This window comes from Pholcus phalangioides, unplaced genomic scaffold (genome assembly GCF_987345545.1).
Source record: "Pholcus phalangioides strain wild (caught in Gottingen) unplaced genomic scaffold, Ppha-v1.0 ptg000024l_1, whole genome shotgun sequence".
Classification (NCBI taxonomy): domain Eukaryota; kingdom Metazoa; phylum Arthropoda; class Arachnida; order Araneae; family Pholcidae; genus Pholcus; species Pholcus phalangioides.
In genome coordinates this window covers 22,531,538-22,549,885 of record NW_028301616.1, presented here as the reverse complement: position 1 = coordinate 22,549,885, position 18,348 = coordinate 22,531,538, and the positions used below count along the sequence as shown (strand labels likewise).

General features: G+C 38.2%; 1 protein-coding gene across 1 annotated transcript in view; it reads right to left on the bottom strand.

Moving 5' to 3' along the window:
- The window catches only part of LOC149069001 (uncharacterized), a 117,120-nt gene extending 99,003 nt beyond the window's left edge, over positions 1–18,117 (bottom strand). Inside the window, exon 1 of the mRNA XM_089251113.1 lies at positions 17,459–18,117. Coding sequence (XP_089107239.1) covers positions 17,459–17,503 — 45 coding nt within the window. The 5' untranslated portion in view covers positions 17,504–18,117. The remainder of the gene's footprint in view (positions 1–17,458) is intronic.
- Positions 18,118–18,348: the final 231 nt, after the last annotated feature.

Here is an 18,348-nt window from a genome sequence, read left to right as displayed (position 1 = left end):
CATTAAGGTTATGTGACTCCTTAAATATAAGAAAAATTACCAGTTCACACACACTCACGGCGAGGGGGATACGGGAAATACTCAAACGCCCGTAATTTATTAATCAGGGCTTAAATACAAAAATTTAAATTGTTTGGTGATTGGCAAATTCCTTCTATCTTTATAGAAATTTTTCCTTTAAGCTGCACAGCAGAAATCACTAAAATTCAGAATGCCGAATCTTTTTAAAGAAATAGGCTGTCACAAAGTAAGGGATACACGGGAAAAGTGTCCCAATGAGAAACCAACATTACAAAATATCAGGACCTGTCAGTGCTAAAATAGGAAGCTTTTGAGGCGAGATATCTCGTCAATGCCACTTGAAGGGTTTAAATATTTTGCCGAGATATCAGAGAGTGAAATTCTTGAGTTTTGTCACTTTTTTGCGATAAGTTCTTAAAAACAATAAGTTCTTTTGAAAAGTTTATAAGTTCTGCGATAAGTTCTTATGGAATACGTAAAAAATACATTCTTATGGAATACTCGTGACTATATTTTTTCCCAACATATTTCACTTAAAAGCTTTATTTCATTTCCGTGAGCCCCCTTAGCAATTTCTCATGGATCTCCTTCCATGGAATTTCACCCGCGGCACCACTTAACATATCCCAGGACAACAATGACGTCGTATGACCCTATGTTGAGAACTACTGGGTTAGCGCAGCAATCTGATTATCCACGGGTCTGGGTCGAGTATCCGGAGTGAAATGGAAAAATCGAAATCATTTTCAAATTGAAGGTTGTGGCCAGTGACTGCCAGTTTGGCAGTGCCGGCTTAACGCAACTAATAAAAAATCAAGCAATTGACAGCAAAACAAAAAGAGCAGTTTGGACCAAAATACTTTTCAAGACGTCGATTTGTTTTGAATAATAATAAAGAAAAGTTCAAACTTTCGCTCACAGATGGCGCTATATGACAAAAACTCGACATAGCACATGAAATGCGAACAAACTGGGCGTAATTAATTTTTATCACGATTTGCGTCAAAGACTACCACATTTCAATATGGGCACCCTTTCATCCGTTTAGATGTAGCAGGAACTAGAAAGAGTTCTCACATTGAAATATGTTTTTATGTGATGTAAATAGTAATAAACATCACTTTTTGTGTCGTAATTTATGTGCTATGTCGAGTTAGTCGTGATACAGCGCTATCTGTGAGCGAAATTTTGAACTTTTTAATTCTTTTTTTTTTATGTCGATTGATTTTTTTACATATTTTTAAAATGTGTCAAAGGGACTTTTGGCCCACCCTGTATGCTGCTAATCACGATGAATGAGACTCTAATGAGTTTTTTTTTTTAATCAAAAAACTTGAGAGTGGGGAGAGGGGAAAGAGTTGCTGCCGATCACAGATTGGGATCCACTTCCCCAACATTGAGTAAATAGATATTTCAACACGTGTTACAATCGCACCGAAGTATCCTCTTTCTCCTCCGCATGATCCTTTGTCCACACTCTTTGTCCACATTCCACAATGGCGAACAAAGCATTAAAATCGCTACTCCATTGAAATCGATTGTCTCGAATTCAGTTAATGAAGCAACTGAAAAATAATAATAATAAATAAATAGAAAGGGGGGTGTTTTGTGTTCAAGTATCAGATCGTTCTAAGCTAATTGCTCGCATATAACGTGATTTCAAAACATTATCGAAAGTTGAAGGGGGAGGCGTTGAATCATGAAAGACTTCCTCTCTCTCTCTCTCTCTCTCTCTCTACCGCCACTGTGTATCTATCCTCAGCACCCATTAAAGACAAAAACCAAATCATCATTGCCTATAATGTAAGAAAAAGCCAAAGGAGAGCAGGGCAATCATTTGACCGCTTCGTATTTAAACAAGACAAAAGAGAAAAAAAAAATGGATGATTTCAGAACATGCCATGAAGGAATAATGTTGAAGTGCGAGCGAGAGAAACTGCGTAATCGTTGTGTTATTCAGACAGTGGAGTAAACGCTTTTCTCTGTCTGTTGTCCATTCTCTGAAACAAAATAAAATGCTATTTCGTTATCTGAAATACCTGGAATTTCTTTTCGCCGGGGGACAAAAAAGCCTCTCTTTTTTTTTAATAATGAAAAATGATACATCAATTCCTTGCCACGGTATTTATACGGTTATTGTCCGTGTGCGCGCACGTACGCCACTGGGTGAATTTTTAGTTTTGCGCAGAGACAAACGAGTTCGATAAATTATCTTTTGTATTAGAAACAAGAAGATATCCTGTACACACACATATATATGTCATTGAGAAAAGAATTCATCTTTCCTGGTTGGAAGGGATACGATCTTGTAAAATGGAGTATTGTTACATCGTTTCGAAGAGGAAATAACTATTAATGATATCAGTTTTGTGAATCGCTATGTATACTAGTCGATTCATCATTTTGTCACTTGATTAAAGCAATGATTTTCGATTTCAATTGAATTGTGGCTAGAATCTGGAGGTTTCGAAATTTTCTTGGAAGAATGTAATAATTTATAGGAAAATTTATTATTATATTATTACAGAAAATTCAATCGTTCATGCGAACGTGGGGGAAAGTAGTATTTGAATTTTGTGAATTTATTAAATATTTCCATTATACAGTGTATGAGTTTTTTTTTTGATTATATGTAAAGGGGCCCATTCCGTGTGTAAGTTGGTTTTTCTACTTGACACTTTAAATTTCAGACCAAATTTGGCAAATGTCAGAAATTTTGATTCGTTGCTTATTTGATGTTATGTATGATCTTATTACCGTGTTCGGTAATAAGCCAGCATGCCGTAAAAATCGGGAAACACCAACTTTTTTGAAGGTTAGAGACTCGTCCATTCCGTCATGAAGGAAAAAGCGAAGTCCAATAAAAGGTTCACGGAATACATACAGAAGACCGATATAAATCTATAATAAAACTTAATGAATTCGCAAATTGGAATGAAATAATAGTTTTCACTGTAATAAAAACGTGTTTTGTTCAGGAATTCGATAACGGTAATGAAAATTAAGCATTTATTTATCGCTCTGATCTAATTATCGTCCACCTAACACGAGAGATAGGCACGCCGTAGAGATAGGTATACTAATTTTTTGCACGCTTTTGTACATGTTCAGAGATTGAGAAAATATATCGTCGCTATTTTATACATATATATCATGTTTAGGAGTACGATTCTTCAAGTTTTTGCTATCCTTACTCAAATCTTGAACGCATGGTTAAATAGTACGAAAATACTTCGCATTCTACCAATTTTTAACGTGTAACGTCAACAATCTCTTTAGCTTATCTAATATATTAGACCGAAGGTGCTAGGGGATATCAGGCATATGCAATAAACCAAGATTTGTGGTAACAGAAAGGACACTTAAAGCTATAACTATCTGAAAACAGTTCGTAAAATACAAGGAATCCCAAAATGTAAAAAAACATATTAAGGTTCAAATCAATTAATTGAATCGATTCTATGAGTCCAAACATTTAAACATTTTCCAGAATCTGTGACTCGAATTTCCTGGAATGCCGAAAATACGGGTATTCCCTTCAAGCTGGTCTTCCTCACTGTTTCCCGGCATGCCGGCTAATGCGGAGGAAATACGGTATATTTCTATAGCAAGTAAGCCTATTCACAAAACAAATCCGTTGGCTCTCTAGTACACAATGTTCATTATTGACATTTAGCGGCTTGATTTTAAAACTTCGCATTCTACCAATTTTTAACGTGTAACGTCAACAATCTCTTTAGCTTATCTAATATATTAGACCGAAGGTGCTAGGGGATATCAGGCATATGCAATAAACCAAGATTTGTGGTAACAGAAAGGACACTTAAAGCTATAACTATCTTAAACACACATAATTAATGTCAGCATACATATATAATAGTTTATATGCCTTTATAATGGTTTATCACTTCTCTCTATCTTCCAGCAATTGAAGAAAACCCGGGCAGCGCCGGGTATTATAGATAGTTGTGTATTAAGATTGATATTATTTTTGGCTTTACGTGGGGCCGCATCAGATGGCGTCACATAAGTCGAGGAAATCGAACGCCAATCTTATCAAAAGTGACTTTTTAAACAGGAAATAATGTATTCGTTGCGTAAAAGTCATACATAAACACATACCCGTGTATTAGAAAACTGTAAACCTCATCATTATACGAATGACTTACAGATTTGCTTGTATATGCGGAATATCTTCGCATTTCTTTCGTTAACCATCTGCATTTCAATGCTTTCACATGTCATCAGTAATTTTGCAAATCGTATCAACTAAGGATGCTCAGACGTTTGGTGACCGTGGGATACTAAAATGGCTTTGTAAGTGTTTACAAACCACTTGGATAGTTTTTCAACTATTTGCGGAACACAAATTATTCAAAAATTTTCAGTTGAATACCGTGAAAATTTCAAATGACAACCAGGATCAGCGGCGTATTAACGGGTAAGCAAACAAAGTGAATTTCCTGAATCAGACAGAGGCCACAAAATCATTGAACCTTTATTCACAGTTTTTTTTTTTTTTTCCTATTCTTGACCTTTGCCAAATTTATGCTGTTTTCTACAATATTTGATTTAATTCTGTTTTACCGGCAATTCCCGTGCTATATTTTATTACGAAAAGGTAGTTTTTACAAAAGGCAAGGCAGTAAAACGTGGAATAAACATATTCATACCCTGAGCCCAGCGAAATCGCCAAAATGACCGTAATTAGAAGACAATTTTTCCACTGAAATGACTTAGATTTGACCAATAAAGAACACTGAAGTGTTGATTTGTCCCCAGTTGGAATACTCTCTCTTATTCATTTTAATAAACATTCATTTTGTCATCTATATATACATAAAATTGATTCTCTAAGATTGTGTGTTCTCTATACAAATCAAATTTTGCATGTCTGCCAAACGACTTGAACGACGGGCTACTTTAAAAGTTTGTAAGAGCTGGGCAAATGTCCAAAATAGGCAAAAAGTCGGGCAACAATAGTTTCTCGGCCTCAACAATCACTTTCGGAATATTTACTTTGGTTACCGTGGTTCCCTAACAATGCGTTTCAGACATGTGTATGCCTTTACAATGGTTTGTCACTTCTTTAATCCTGTCAGCATACATATATAATAGTTTATATGCCTTTATAATGGTTTATCACTGTTCTCTATCTTCCAGCAATTGAAGAAAACCCGGGCAGCGCCGGGTATTATAGATAGTTGTGTATTAAGATTGATATTATTTTTGGCTTTACGTGGGGCCGCATCAGATGGCTTCAAAGGCTGCATTTTGCCCACTGCTGAGCATATATGATATAAACTTACCAACCATGTGCGATTGCAACAACTGCATAAATTCAAGGTAAAATTTTTGGAATTATTTTAAGGAGATTCATACTCATATTGGGACTTCTCCGCTCTCTCCGAGGCCTGTCAGGGGTTTTAAAAATAGCAAAGGAATAAGTTCGGTATCCTCTTCTCACCTATGCACGGTTCCACCTGCGGTTTTATAATGTAGTTATTACTCAATAAATCATGACTTAAATTATACGCTTTCAGGTTAACCGCATAACCAGCAAACGGCAGCCTGTTTCGCCTAGGCTTCTTCAGCTGCTCGTTACCAGGAACTACTAGTTCCCGTTCGAGAGAGAGAAAAAAAATCGAGTTTCAGATTCAATATTATTGTGTATTTTCCATCTCCAGAAGGAAAAAAAACACTATTTAAATATTGATTGATATTTTTTTAAGAAAGTACAGGAATTGAGAAATTCTGAGACCCGAGATTGCGAAAACACACACACGTGTGTGTGTGTGTGTGTGTTAACCACACGCGCCCCAGAAAAACACAAGGAAGAAAAAATAATGCATAATAAGTCATCGGATTTTCGACACTTAATAGATCAATGCGGTGTTGCTTTGAACTCGTTCTAGTAATGAATAGTCATGAATATTGATACGGATAATTGTTGTTTCACTTTCACAAATGTGTTCTCGATTAATTATCATTTCCGCATTGTTATTTCAGGATTTCATAGCAAATTTTTTACGCGTTATATATAACACGCAATGTGGGAATTAAACTATGTAAATAATGTATGCATTGAATAATTTCTCATTTATCGAAGTTCGTACGCAATAATTGGAATAATTGGAATGATGAAAGATTCTCACGGCATCTATCGCTTATATACATATCTATAGACTAGACTACAACCCCCTTTTTTTTACGATACCGAACTCTTTGGTATCATTAAACCCGTTTTTTGCTGTTGGTACGAGCCATTCACAGCCTGACATATCACTTAATTCTATTAAAATGTTTTATTGCTCCATAACAGAAAAACAGTCTACCCTTTTCAGTTCTTTCTTTGGGCCACATCGGGGGAAAATAAATTATTTGGTGCCACATTGGGAGAAGAAAAACTATTTAGTGCCACATTGGGAGAAGAAAAACTATTTAGGACCACACTCTAAGAATGCAAACAATATCCTTTTGGCTATGGACACGAAACCTACCAAAAATAGTATTAAAATAATTATTTTATGTAAGTTTGAAATTTTTTCATGTAAATTTTTGAAAATTTATTGTTTATTATTATATATTTCTAGGCGTGATGTGGAACGTTGGTTGGATGTTCCTGCTCTATAACGTTTGGAAATAACGCGTTCTTGCAGCTTCTGCGCGTGGGAAAAATTACTATTAGCAATTAGTCCGTTTTATCCGTTTTCTAATCATCTTTTACCTTTTACCCATTGTTTGTTATTGTGACAAGCCCAATCATGTTGAAATGTGAGTGCTCTATAACAGATAATTGAGCTTTTTTGGGGTTTTTAGGCTACATTAGGAGAAGCAAAACTATTTAGTATCACAATCGGAATGCGAAGAATAGGTAACGAGTGGCCTTTTGGAGTCGAATTCACCATTCTGAGTCAAAAAATATTAGCAAAGATCTTTGGCAACGGCACTTGCAATTTTTAAATACATACCTATTTTGTGTAAAATTTGAATTTTTATGTAAGTTTTTAATTATTTATTTATGTAAGTTGCTCGTTGTGCCACACAAAAATCTCTTCTAAGTCTTATGCGGCCAGCTATTTGGATATTTCTGCTCCATAACATTTGTGAATAACTTGCTCTTACACATCTTTAAATATTAGAAAATAGTTATATAATTATCAAATTATCCGTTTTGAAATCATTATTGAACCTATTGTTTGTTGTTGGCATGAGACGTGATATACCACTTGAATCACGTTGAAATTTAATTTCTCTATCACAGACAGTCTAGATTTAGGTTCTCTAGGCTACACTGGAAGAATAAAAATCATTTGTGGTCATATTAGGTAAAGAAACACTATTTAGGGCCGCATTGGGAGGAAAAACTATTTTTAGGCCACACCCAGAATGTAAATGATAGTTTAAGAGTAGGTTTACGGAGCCAAAGCTCTTTAGCACAATTTACACAAAATGTGCTTAAATAAAAATATTTATTTCATGTTCGTAGCTTGTTGGGCCACACTGAAATCTCTTCTAGGCCTAACGCGGCCCGCTAGTTAGATATTCCGGCTCTACAACATTTAAACTTGAAAAGGAAATAACGCTCTTGCAGCTTACACTTTTATAAACGTCAGAAAAAACAATTATTATGATCAAATATTCGTTTTCAAATCATCATTTAACTCGTTGTGTGTTGTTGGCAGCCTGATATGCCACTTGAATCATATTGAAATGTCATTGCTCCGTAACAGACAGTCCGAGTTTTTGGGTTTTCTAGGCCACATTGGAAAAATCAAAATCCTTTTTTGGTTACTTAGAAGAAAAACAACTTTGACCACACTCGGAATGCAAGTAGAGGACGACCTTCGGAGCCGCATTCACCCTTCTGAGTCGAAAAAATAATTAGCAAAGCTCTTTAACAATGCACACTTGAAATGTACTCGAATAAAAATATTTACGTATTTCGTGTGAGTTGCTTGTTGGTTTACACTGAAATCTCTTTTAGGCCTTTACACGGCCCTCTTGTTGGATATCCCTGCTCTACAACATTCGGAAATTACTCTTACAGCTTTGGGCTTTCTAGGCCACATTGCAAGAACAAAAATTGTTTAAGGCCACATTAGAAGAAGAAAAACTATTTAGGGCCACACTCAGAATGCAAGCAGTAGCTGATGAGTGGTTTTTTTGAGCTGAATTCACCATTGCGAGTTTAAAAAAAGAATGAGCAAAGCTCTTTGGCAATAGACCCTTAAAATCTATTTAAATAAAAATACATATATTTTATATAAGTTGATTGCTGTGTGCCACACCGAAATCTCTCCTAGGTCCAATGTGGCCCGCTTGTTGAATATCCCTTCTCGTTTGGAAATAACGCACTCTCTTACAGTTTGTCCTTCTATTAAATGTCAGAAAAGAAGAATTAATGTAATTATATTATCAAATTACCATTTTGTGTGTGTTATACAATATTTGCTCATCTTATCATTAATATCAACCTTCATGTCTCGTTCCGGAGGTGGAAGAGCGTGTGTCGTCACCGGCCGTATATACCCGTAGGAGCTACTGTGGACGCTCGTGGTGTGTCGTGGTTCTTTCGGATGACGCGTTCAAATTTGCTCTTTATTCCATTTTTTTTTTTTTTTTTTTTTTTTTTGCTCTCGTGCCGAGCTCGTCACTGATATACGACGCGAGCGTGTAGTTTGGAGAGAAAATAACGTGTGCGGCGTGTGTGTGTGCGCGCGAGTTGATTTATGGTTTGTCTGGTAGACTTGACCGCACCGCCGCTTTGACTCAGATATCATCATGCGCGCATGTGGCGGCCAGCGCCCACACGAAAGCCATCGCGCACGGCCCGTTATTATTATTATTATTATTATTATTACTATTATTTTAGCAATTTAATTGACTTAATGACGTGGTAATGAAATCTAACATATTACCAAAACTCGTGAACTAACCATCACTATCAAAATTAAAATTTCGCTGTAAGGTACTCTTAATTGCACGCGAGAATTGCAGTGGAATGATAATGCATTCCCACAAAATGTTTGCGTAAAGGAATTAAATTGGAATTTTGAATATCTCGCGGCATATATTCTGTGTGATTTCGAAACACTTCGACGGCACCTTGAACTGTCGTGTCACATTGGTTAGGGATGGGCCTCTATACCGCCTTTCACGCAGGAGCCCGATAGCCCCCACCCCCCCCCCCCCCGGCAAGTGATATTAAGGTTATTTGCTCTCGAAAGTGATGTTACCGAATTCCATGATCATCACGGTCCCCCTTTACACCTAAAGCTCCCAGGGCCGTTGTTGGGCCAATGCGCTGTTGTTCTCAAACTTTCGTCACCCACGGCTCCCTCGCACTAGTCAACGCTAAACCATTAGCGTTCCAACGCTAAACCATGGCTCTCCAGAATAGATAAAGAATCATTTCAAAGCACCGAACAGATACACATGAATATTGCTAGCTCACCACGACACCCCCTATAAGCCGCGACGCCCACTTTGAGAGCCAATGAGTTGAGAGTTAAGTTAAGCCTTTTTTTTTCCACTGTACTTTCAAAACGCATTTTTTCACCCAAAATATCTCGCGACCCGATCTCACGGCACCCAAGAGAGAGTAAGGATTCCCAAACTTTTTTTTTTTTTTGCATTCGCGGTAAACTTGGAAATTCTAAATTATCTCACGGTGCCACTGTCTAATCTCGAGACACTTCGATGACATTTTGAACTGTCGTATCACATTGGTAGGGAAAAGAGGCCAGAATGGGAGAAGAAAATCGTTCTATTTAGGGCCACAATGGGAGAAGAACTATTCAGGGCCACACGTTGGAATGCAAACTTCAGAGTGACCTTTTGGAGCCGAAGCTCCTTGACAATGGGAACTTAAAATCTTTTTAAATAAAAATATTTATTTCATGTAAGGTGCTTGTTGGGCCACATTGATATTACCCTCCACCCTTTTCTCGGCAAGTGATAGTAAAGAGACTTTCTCTCGAAAATCATATTTCATAATCATGAGGTCCACCTATGCATCTGAAGCCCCTAGGACGTGCACGGATTATGTTTATGTTAAGGGGTTGGTGCACGCAAATTTTCCAAAAAACACATTTTCGAATTTTTCAATTTCCAAATACTATGAAATTTTCTGCGTCTAATTGTGTTCAAGTTTTTGTTCTACCCTGTACTAGAAATATTTTTAAAATATTTTAATATAAACTGCTGGCAGGTGAAGGGGGCATTATGTATGCTAATGTGTTTTTCACTGAAATGCTTTTTTCTCAAAACTAAGTTTTTTGTCAGATAAGGCTTATTTTTTGGAACACCACTCATTCGAATGTCTTGAAACTTCGTGTGTGTCTCAACACTATGGTGCTACATACATTATTCCTAGGGGGGGTTTTCATTGAAATTATTTAAAAAAAATTTTATAGCCCAAAATATGGGTAAATTTTGGTGATTTTTGAAAAAGTTGCATGTTGTTGGAATTAAAATTCAAGAAAACAATAATCAACAATTAAAACTCGAAAAGCTCGCGTTAAAGTACGTAGCACCATAGTGTTGAGAGAGACACAAAGTTTCAAGATATTCGAATGAGTGATGCTCGAAAACATGTTCCTTATTTAACAAAAAACTTAATTTTGAGAAAAAAAGCATTTTAGTGAGAAACATTAGCATGTGCATATATATAATGCCTGCCAGCAGTTTATATTAAAATATTTTTAGTACAGGTGGAACAAAAATTTGAACACAGTCAGACGCAGAAAATTTCATAGTATTTAAAAATTGGAAAAAGGGATTTTTGGCATATTTACGTGCACCAACCCCCTTTTAAAAGCCTTTCTTGCTACCGTAATTTCTCAATGCATTTTACCATCCAAATAATATTTTGCGACATACATACCTGACCGATCTCACGGTGACCAAGAGCAGGGATTACCAAAATTTTCTTACATCCACGGCGCACTCGGAAATTCTGAATCATCTCGCGGCCTCCCTGTCTGATCTCAATGCATTTCGACGACGGCACCTTAAACTGTCGTGTCGCATTGGTTAGGGATATGGCCGTCTCTCTCACAAGAGCCCCATAGCCCCCCCCCCCCCGGGCAAGTGATATTAAGGGGTTAAGGGGTCCTCCTATGCACCTGAACCCCCCAGGTTGGGTTGAGAGTTGAGTTTTTTTTTTACTATTGCAATATTTTTCAATCCATTTTTCCCCAAAATATCTCGCGACACATATATATACAGATCCTAAAAATTTTAACATTTTATAATAATTTCAAAATCCAATCTAATTGAAGACTGTGGAATATGAGCTTGTGGATTGGCTTTTTTCCCGCTCCACCTTGGATTATTAGCAAAAGGATTAAATTTTTTCATGACTAAAAGCTTGTAATCCTGATCCTTGGATATTATTCATTACCTTATCCCACATACCTAACCGTTTACAGCACTCTGGAGCAAGGATTCCCAAACCTTTTTAAGCTTGCGGCATCCTTAGAAATTCTAAATTATCTCGCGGCATATCCCTGTCTGATACCGTGTCACTTCGGCGGTACCCTAAAGAGCCATGAAGGTCTTGTATTCTTAAATAGGCCTTGTATTTTAGGCCCCCAGGGCCAACAATATTGTATAAATAAACAAAATAAAACCACAGCTCTTTTGATACTTTAAAAGATGTTTTTTTTCCCTCCCTACACCCTTCAGGCAGAGCCGTCTTGAAGTATGGGCCCACCCGGGGAACGGCAACGGCCCAGTGGCCTCAAGAGAAAAGCCCCCCCCCCCAACAAAAATGAAATCCAGTTGAAATTTTCTAAAATTTACAAGGTAGGGTCTCAGAAAAACCACTTGGCCCGGAGGCCCATGATGCTCTTAAGACGGCCCTGCCTTCGGGAATAACAATGTCAGGGTAACGCTGCGTACCATTTCGAAATCATTACTTTTCATCGGATTGAAATTTAAATATTTCCTATTTTCAGCATGGAACTAGCTTCCATTCCGTCTATCACTTAGGCTAATCCTCATAGCTCATATATACTGTACATAGAACTACTGTATCTTTTATCAAACTTTTATAGTGTAATCCCAGCCTATAGCCGAGAGTTTGTGGTTCAGGAGTGGCTTTAGAGCTAAGCGACCGGAGCGGCTAAGCACGGAAAGGAGGGGCTCCAGATCTGATTCAAAAAGAGTGAGAATAACAACAGAAGGGTAAAACAAAATAGATTTTTTGCTATGAATATATTGGATGGAATGATTCGCAGAGAAACGGTAATTTTTGATGCCTTTTCATGAGTTTTCAGGGTCGTTTCACTGGAGAGACTTATACGCTGGAGGGATGCCGAAACGAATCACACGGATGAGAATTTTTGTCTCGAGCCGCCCGTGAGTGTGATCAGCTCACGATCTGAAAGTAGATGTAGTGTGCGGAACATGGCCATCTTAATGAGTGTATGTGAATTTCGGTGTTCCCTGTGAGCCCAATGAATGCATTGAAAATCTTATATAGATATTGATAAAAAAATCTTCGATTAGGAGTCCTCTATTAGTCTCGGGGCTTATGGTACCCCATTGATTAAGACGCCACTGTGCACGAGATAGAACTCAGTTCGAAGATGAATTCACACACACACACACACACAAATCTTTTCTAGTCTTTCAGTTATGCATTTGCTTCCTATCTTATACATAAATGTGAAATTATGTATGTGTTCTTTATACAAATCTACAATTTTTTAAGCCGATCGTCCCCAAACTTCGCATATATACCAAACAGGACCGGCATTGAACCATAGGCTACTTTAAAAGTTCGTCAGAGCGGGGCAAATGCCCGAAATGGGCAAAAAAGAGTCGTAGGGCAACAATGGTTCCTAGGCCCAGCAATCACTTTCGGAATGTTTACTTCGGTTATCGTGGATCCCAAACAATGCGTTTCAGTCATGCCTTTAAAATGGTTTGTCACTTCTTTAAATGCTGCCAGTAATTTGAAGAAAACCCAGGAAGCACCGGGTATATTTGCTAGCAACCTATAAAAATCAATTTTAGACATTGCTCTCCTAGGTTTTGACATTTCTTCTCAGCTACAAGTACCCCTAAAAATGCTAAATTCTCGAAGGCCAATGTCTAAAATTGCTTTTCAGCGATACTGTTGCCTGAACGACGTTTGGTTTGTCTTGCTTCCTAACCATTATATGGAGCTTATGAGATCATAAATATAACGTTAAATACATCTCACTCATAAAAAAAAATTAACAAACTCATAAAGCACTCATTGTGATTATCCTAAATCCACGAGGAAGTATACAGCTGTTTGTACAGTCGTGAAAACACCAGTAACAGAGGTTTATTTAATGAAACAACTTAACTTATTTTCACGTGTCTTTCAGTCTAGAGGAAATATAGCTTTTCCACCATACAGACATAGAATTCTCTCAATTTAGTTTAAAAAGAACTCTGATGAGAGCCGAGGTGATATAAAATATTTTATAAGATATGGATATAACATCACTTAAAAAGGACTGTTTAAATTTTTTATCATTATTAGAGGTTTACTAGACCCAGGTCTAATATTTGCTTCCGGTATCATAGGATAGCTGTCATAACAACTAATACCCATTTTGGAAAACTTACTAGACAATAATTATTGACGTTACTCATAATTTTGTTAAGTGAATGCATTTATCTATATGTATAAAATTGATTTCCTGTCTGCGTGTGTGTGTCCTCTATACAAATCTACAATTTTGCAGCCAAATTTTGCTTATTAAGTATTGTAGCCAAATTTTGCGTATAGCGTATATACGAAATGGGACCCGACTTGAACGATATACTACCTTAAAAGTTCATCAGAGCAGGGCAAATTTCCGAAATGTGCGGGAAAAACCATCGGTCAATAATGGTTTTTGGACCTGAGGGGTCATTCAAGTATTACGTCAGCATTGGGGAGAGGGTTCGGATTTGCTGACTTGATGACAAGGAGGGGAGGAGGGTTTTAAGGTTGCTTACGTCATCAACCACCCCTGTTTGAAGATATGAAATATTCTAAGGTGCTGACGTGGGGAGGGGGGATCAGTGCTTTGCTGACAAGGGGGGGTCAAAAATGGCTGATTATCTGCTTACGTAATACTTGAATGGCCCCTCAACAATGACTTTCGTAATGTTTACTTTGGTTACCGTTCTTCCCTAGCAATGCGTTTCAGATATGCCTTTACAATGGTTTGTCACTTCTTTAATCCTGTGCCAGTCATTCCTTTATAATAGTTTGTCACTTTTTTTAATCCTTCCCAAAGCCAATAATTAAAGAAAACCCGGGCAGCGCCGGATGTTATAGCTAGTGCATTTTATAATTTTGAGGTATGGCATTTCATGTGATAGTGACATGATATCCATGAAAATACAGTATTTGTCATTCTTTGCGGTTCCCCATTTCTCTGATAATCTGCTCTACGCTTTTTTTGTTTTTTAAACCACCCTGTGAATCATACTCTGGAAGAAAAAAAAAACCCCCACCAGATCATGCATTGTTGCATTTCTATGTCAAAAAAAAGAAGAAGAAAAAAGTTCGACAAACGATAAGCTGGCTTAACAAAACGTCGTAATGAAGAGAATCGTTCCATAATTGACGGGGTGGGAGATTTTCGAAAGCCATTGTTGCCGCGTGCAACAGACCCATTGAACATTCTTGGACAATTTCCGTAAAAAAATTTCTCCAGGATATTGGGGAGAAGAAAATTCGATTATTGCTTTATTTAAGGCGGAGATCGCCCAACATTTTACGTTTGCGTCATTTTACATCTCGCGTCAATGTGGTAGCACATCGGAAGACACAGGTTGGGAATCGCTGGCTTCCAGACCCTCGTCTCAAAGCCGAGGTGGCAGAGATCACGGTAACGGGACGAGTCCGGTAGAAAAGCCCTGGTGTTCAAATCATGTCAAATTACTGGAAATCGCTGAATTGTATTTTATCCCCGAAATATCTCGCTACGGTCCGTAGCTGACCTTATGACATGCCATTGGGAATGACTGCTCTAGCGCAGAGGTTCACGGACCAATTACGGACATTTCAAGGGTCCGTCAGCTTGGAAGAGAAAACTATAATTGTTTTTACATTGCCGTATACCGAATATTATTTTATGGGGGGGGGGGGGGAGATCCAGGGACTTCATTTAATTGGCACGGGGGGCAAGCAAGGCTGTCTTAAGAGTACCATGGGCCCTGTGATTTTTTTGAGGCTCTACCAGGTAAATTTACATGCATACTCCTTGAAAATTGCAACTATCATTTTTGTGAGGCGCCCTGGTGGGCCCATCCGTAGACGCACTGGGTCCATGAACACAAAGGATTAAGAACCCCTTATTCTAGAGGGTTTGTCTGAAATCCATAAGATAGTTCTATCTCTATTACATTAATAAGGAATTTCGATTCTTTTGTTCGTCATGTTATTAGGTTTCTCACAGCTTTCATGAGATACGTGATTGCTGAAAAGTTTACCAAGCACAGAATAGGAGTAATTCTCCCTATAGCACTTTTCAACATCGAAGAGTTTAAAATTTGCCGCTGAAATTTATCAGTGAAGCTTCGGCTGACTTATGAGCATACATAATGTTCATCTACACAAAAAGTTTGTCTGATTTTGACATATGGGATTATATCCTGGAACACGCAGGATTACCGATTCTTCATCAAAATCCACGTTCTAGTTAATTCAGTATCTAAAGTAGTATCTACCAATGCAGTATCTAGTTGTCAAATGGGATAAGATTTTATAACCCCTACAGGATGTAGATTTAGAGTAGAGGCTAAAGTTTCCCAAAGTGGGCAGGACGGTCCAGAGTAGTCCGTGGAAGCTATGAGCGTAAGTAACGTAGGAAGGACCCTGCAAGTTGACTGAAAATTTCTGAAGAAGATGAGGTAGAACAAAATGTTTAAGAAAATCTGATCAAGAGCAATGTTTCCCAAGAACTGCACTAAAACGTCTCAAGGAGGGAAGGTTAAGACATTGGTCTGTAGCAGTGGTTCTTAATCAGGGGTCCTTGTAGTGTAGAGGTTTCGAGTTGTCCGTAAGCTTCGATGAGAAAACAACCAATTCACTGTTTTTGAATGTGCTGAATATTTTCTGTAAAGGGGTCCCTGGCCTTCATCTTTTTTGACGCAAAGGAGAACACACAAAAGCTTAAGAAGCCTTGGTAACACACGAAAGCTTAAGAGCACCTGTATAGCAACAGCTTCAAATAGGTATAATGATAATCCTTGAATGCAATTTGAACAGGTTGTTTCATTGGGTATGTGCAAGGCTCTAGCCCTGGGGCAGGGCTCCGGGTCGATTCTAATCATTTTTCCCCCACACACTATAAATTAACTTCAGAAGGGGCCTCGTCACAAATCCCAGCCTAAGAGCCCGTCCGCAAGACGTGGCATGGGTATGAAAATTGAAAAATCGCGAGTAAGAAAAATTTGTGGAAATTGCTTCAGGACGCATCGTGTGGCGCTCGCGAGTGACAGTTTGAGGATTCTGGGCCTAGAGGTATAATGTGTGCCTTTTAACACACACAACATGTTCAACTTCTATCACTAGTCATCTTTATGGTCAATGTTAGCAGTACTAATAATCGACATCTAATAAATGAAATTAGATGTCGATTCTGGTTTTATAAAACAAGACACTTCCAGAAATTATATATATATATGAAATTTATTTTCTGTCTGTGGCCGGGATTACACTATAAAAGTTTTGTAAAAGCTCTTTGATAAAACTTAAACAAATGCAACAATAAGCATATCGGTTACAATTGGAGCAAATTGGATTATTGGTTGTTTTTAAAGTTTTGTAAAAGTACTTTTACAAAACTTGAAAAATACAAGCATTAAGCTGATCCATCGTTCCATTCGAGCATATGCAAACGATCAGCATTTTTGAAGTTCTATGAAGGAACTTTTATCAAACTATTATAGTGTATTCCTGTCAAATTTCCCACATGTACAAACAGGACCCGGCTTGAATCAGGGCATAACTGGGGGGGGGGGCAGGGGAAGGGGCGACTGTGTGTATGTGGCTCGGTGCGGAAAAATTTGGGGTGGAAGTTTTAGGTGGAACAAAGAACACCATTACAAAATTATCGAATTTTAAAGTTGTGGGGGCGATAGTTACGGCCCTGACTTGACCGATAGGCTACTTCAAACGCTCGTGAAAGCTGTGCAAATGCCCAAAAAGCGCAAAAAAAAAAAGAAAAAAAAAACAATGTCGGGCAACAATGGTTATTCCTCAACAATGACTTCGGGAACGCTTTCTTAGGTTATACCGTGGTTCCCTAACAATGCTTTTCAGGCATGTTTATCCCCTTTACAATGGCTCGTCACTTCTTTGATTCTCACAACATGAAGAAAAACCCGTGGGAGGCGACGGGGACTACAGCTAGTGACATTACATATAACAAGAGAAAAGGGAGTTAGTTCTTACCTGCGAAGATGTTGGATAGGTATAACCGAATTGCGTGTAGGACATGATCCGCAGACCCTCTGATGTATCGGTCGGTTCAGACTCGGCGAGTTGACCGCGTATCTGTCGGTGGCATGTTGGCTGCTAGTAAGTCCTCGTCGGCGCGAATCCGCCTCTTCATCCGGATTCATCCCAGAAATGGACAACTATGCCGGACAGAAAAACCTCGATAATTGCACCAGCGGGAAAACTCACACTTATGTCCACACTGCATTAAATCAAATCAAAAACGCGAAATTCAACAAAAAAAAATTAAATTAAAAAAAAAAACAAACACAACAAATTGTTGTAGATGAGAATACGCTACTGTGTCACTGTTGAAAACATATAAGAGCACGCACTTTTTCCCGACAGGTTTAACACTGAAGATTCATTCGGTAACATAATAGTAGTTACCACGAGGAAAAATATCACTGAAAAGTCTACATCGTAGACTTATACCGAAAAAAAACATGTCTGAAACTACAAAAAAAAAAAAACCTGTCCACCGGTTTTTTTTGTTGTTGTTGTTTTTTCCCCTATATATGAAGTTGAAGTCGTTTTTGTCTGAACGGGTCGTGGCGTCGACGGCAGCGCGATCCCGCGAAATAACCGAACCCTACGAACGAACCAAGTTAGTGGCAGGGCCTCGCTATAACCGAAGTTGAAACAAAAGTGGGTGCGGCGTCTTCGAGTAGCTCTCCTGGAAGGAGACTCCGCCCACCTCGATCGCCATTGGCTGCCCGACGGTAACGCCCACTGCCGTTCCCATGGAAACGGGTGAGAGACGCTACCATTGTTGACAAGCGTCCGGAGCTGGGGGAAAAAAATTAAACTATATAGTACCAGTCTCTTCTTCTTCATGTTGTTGT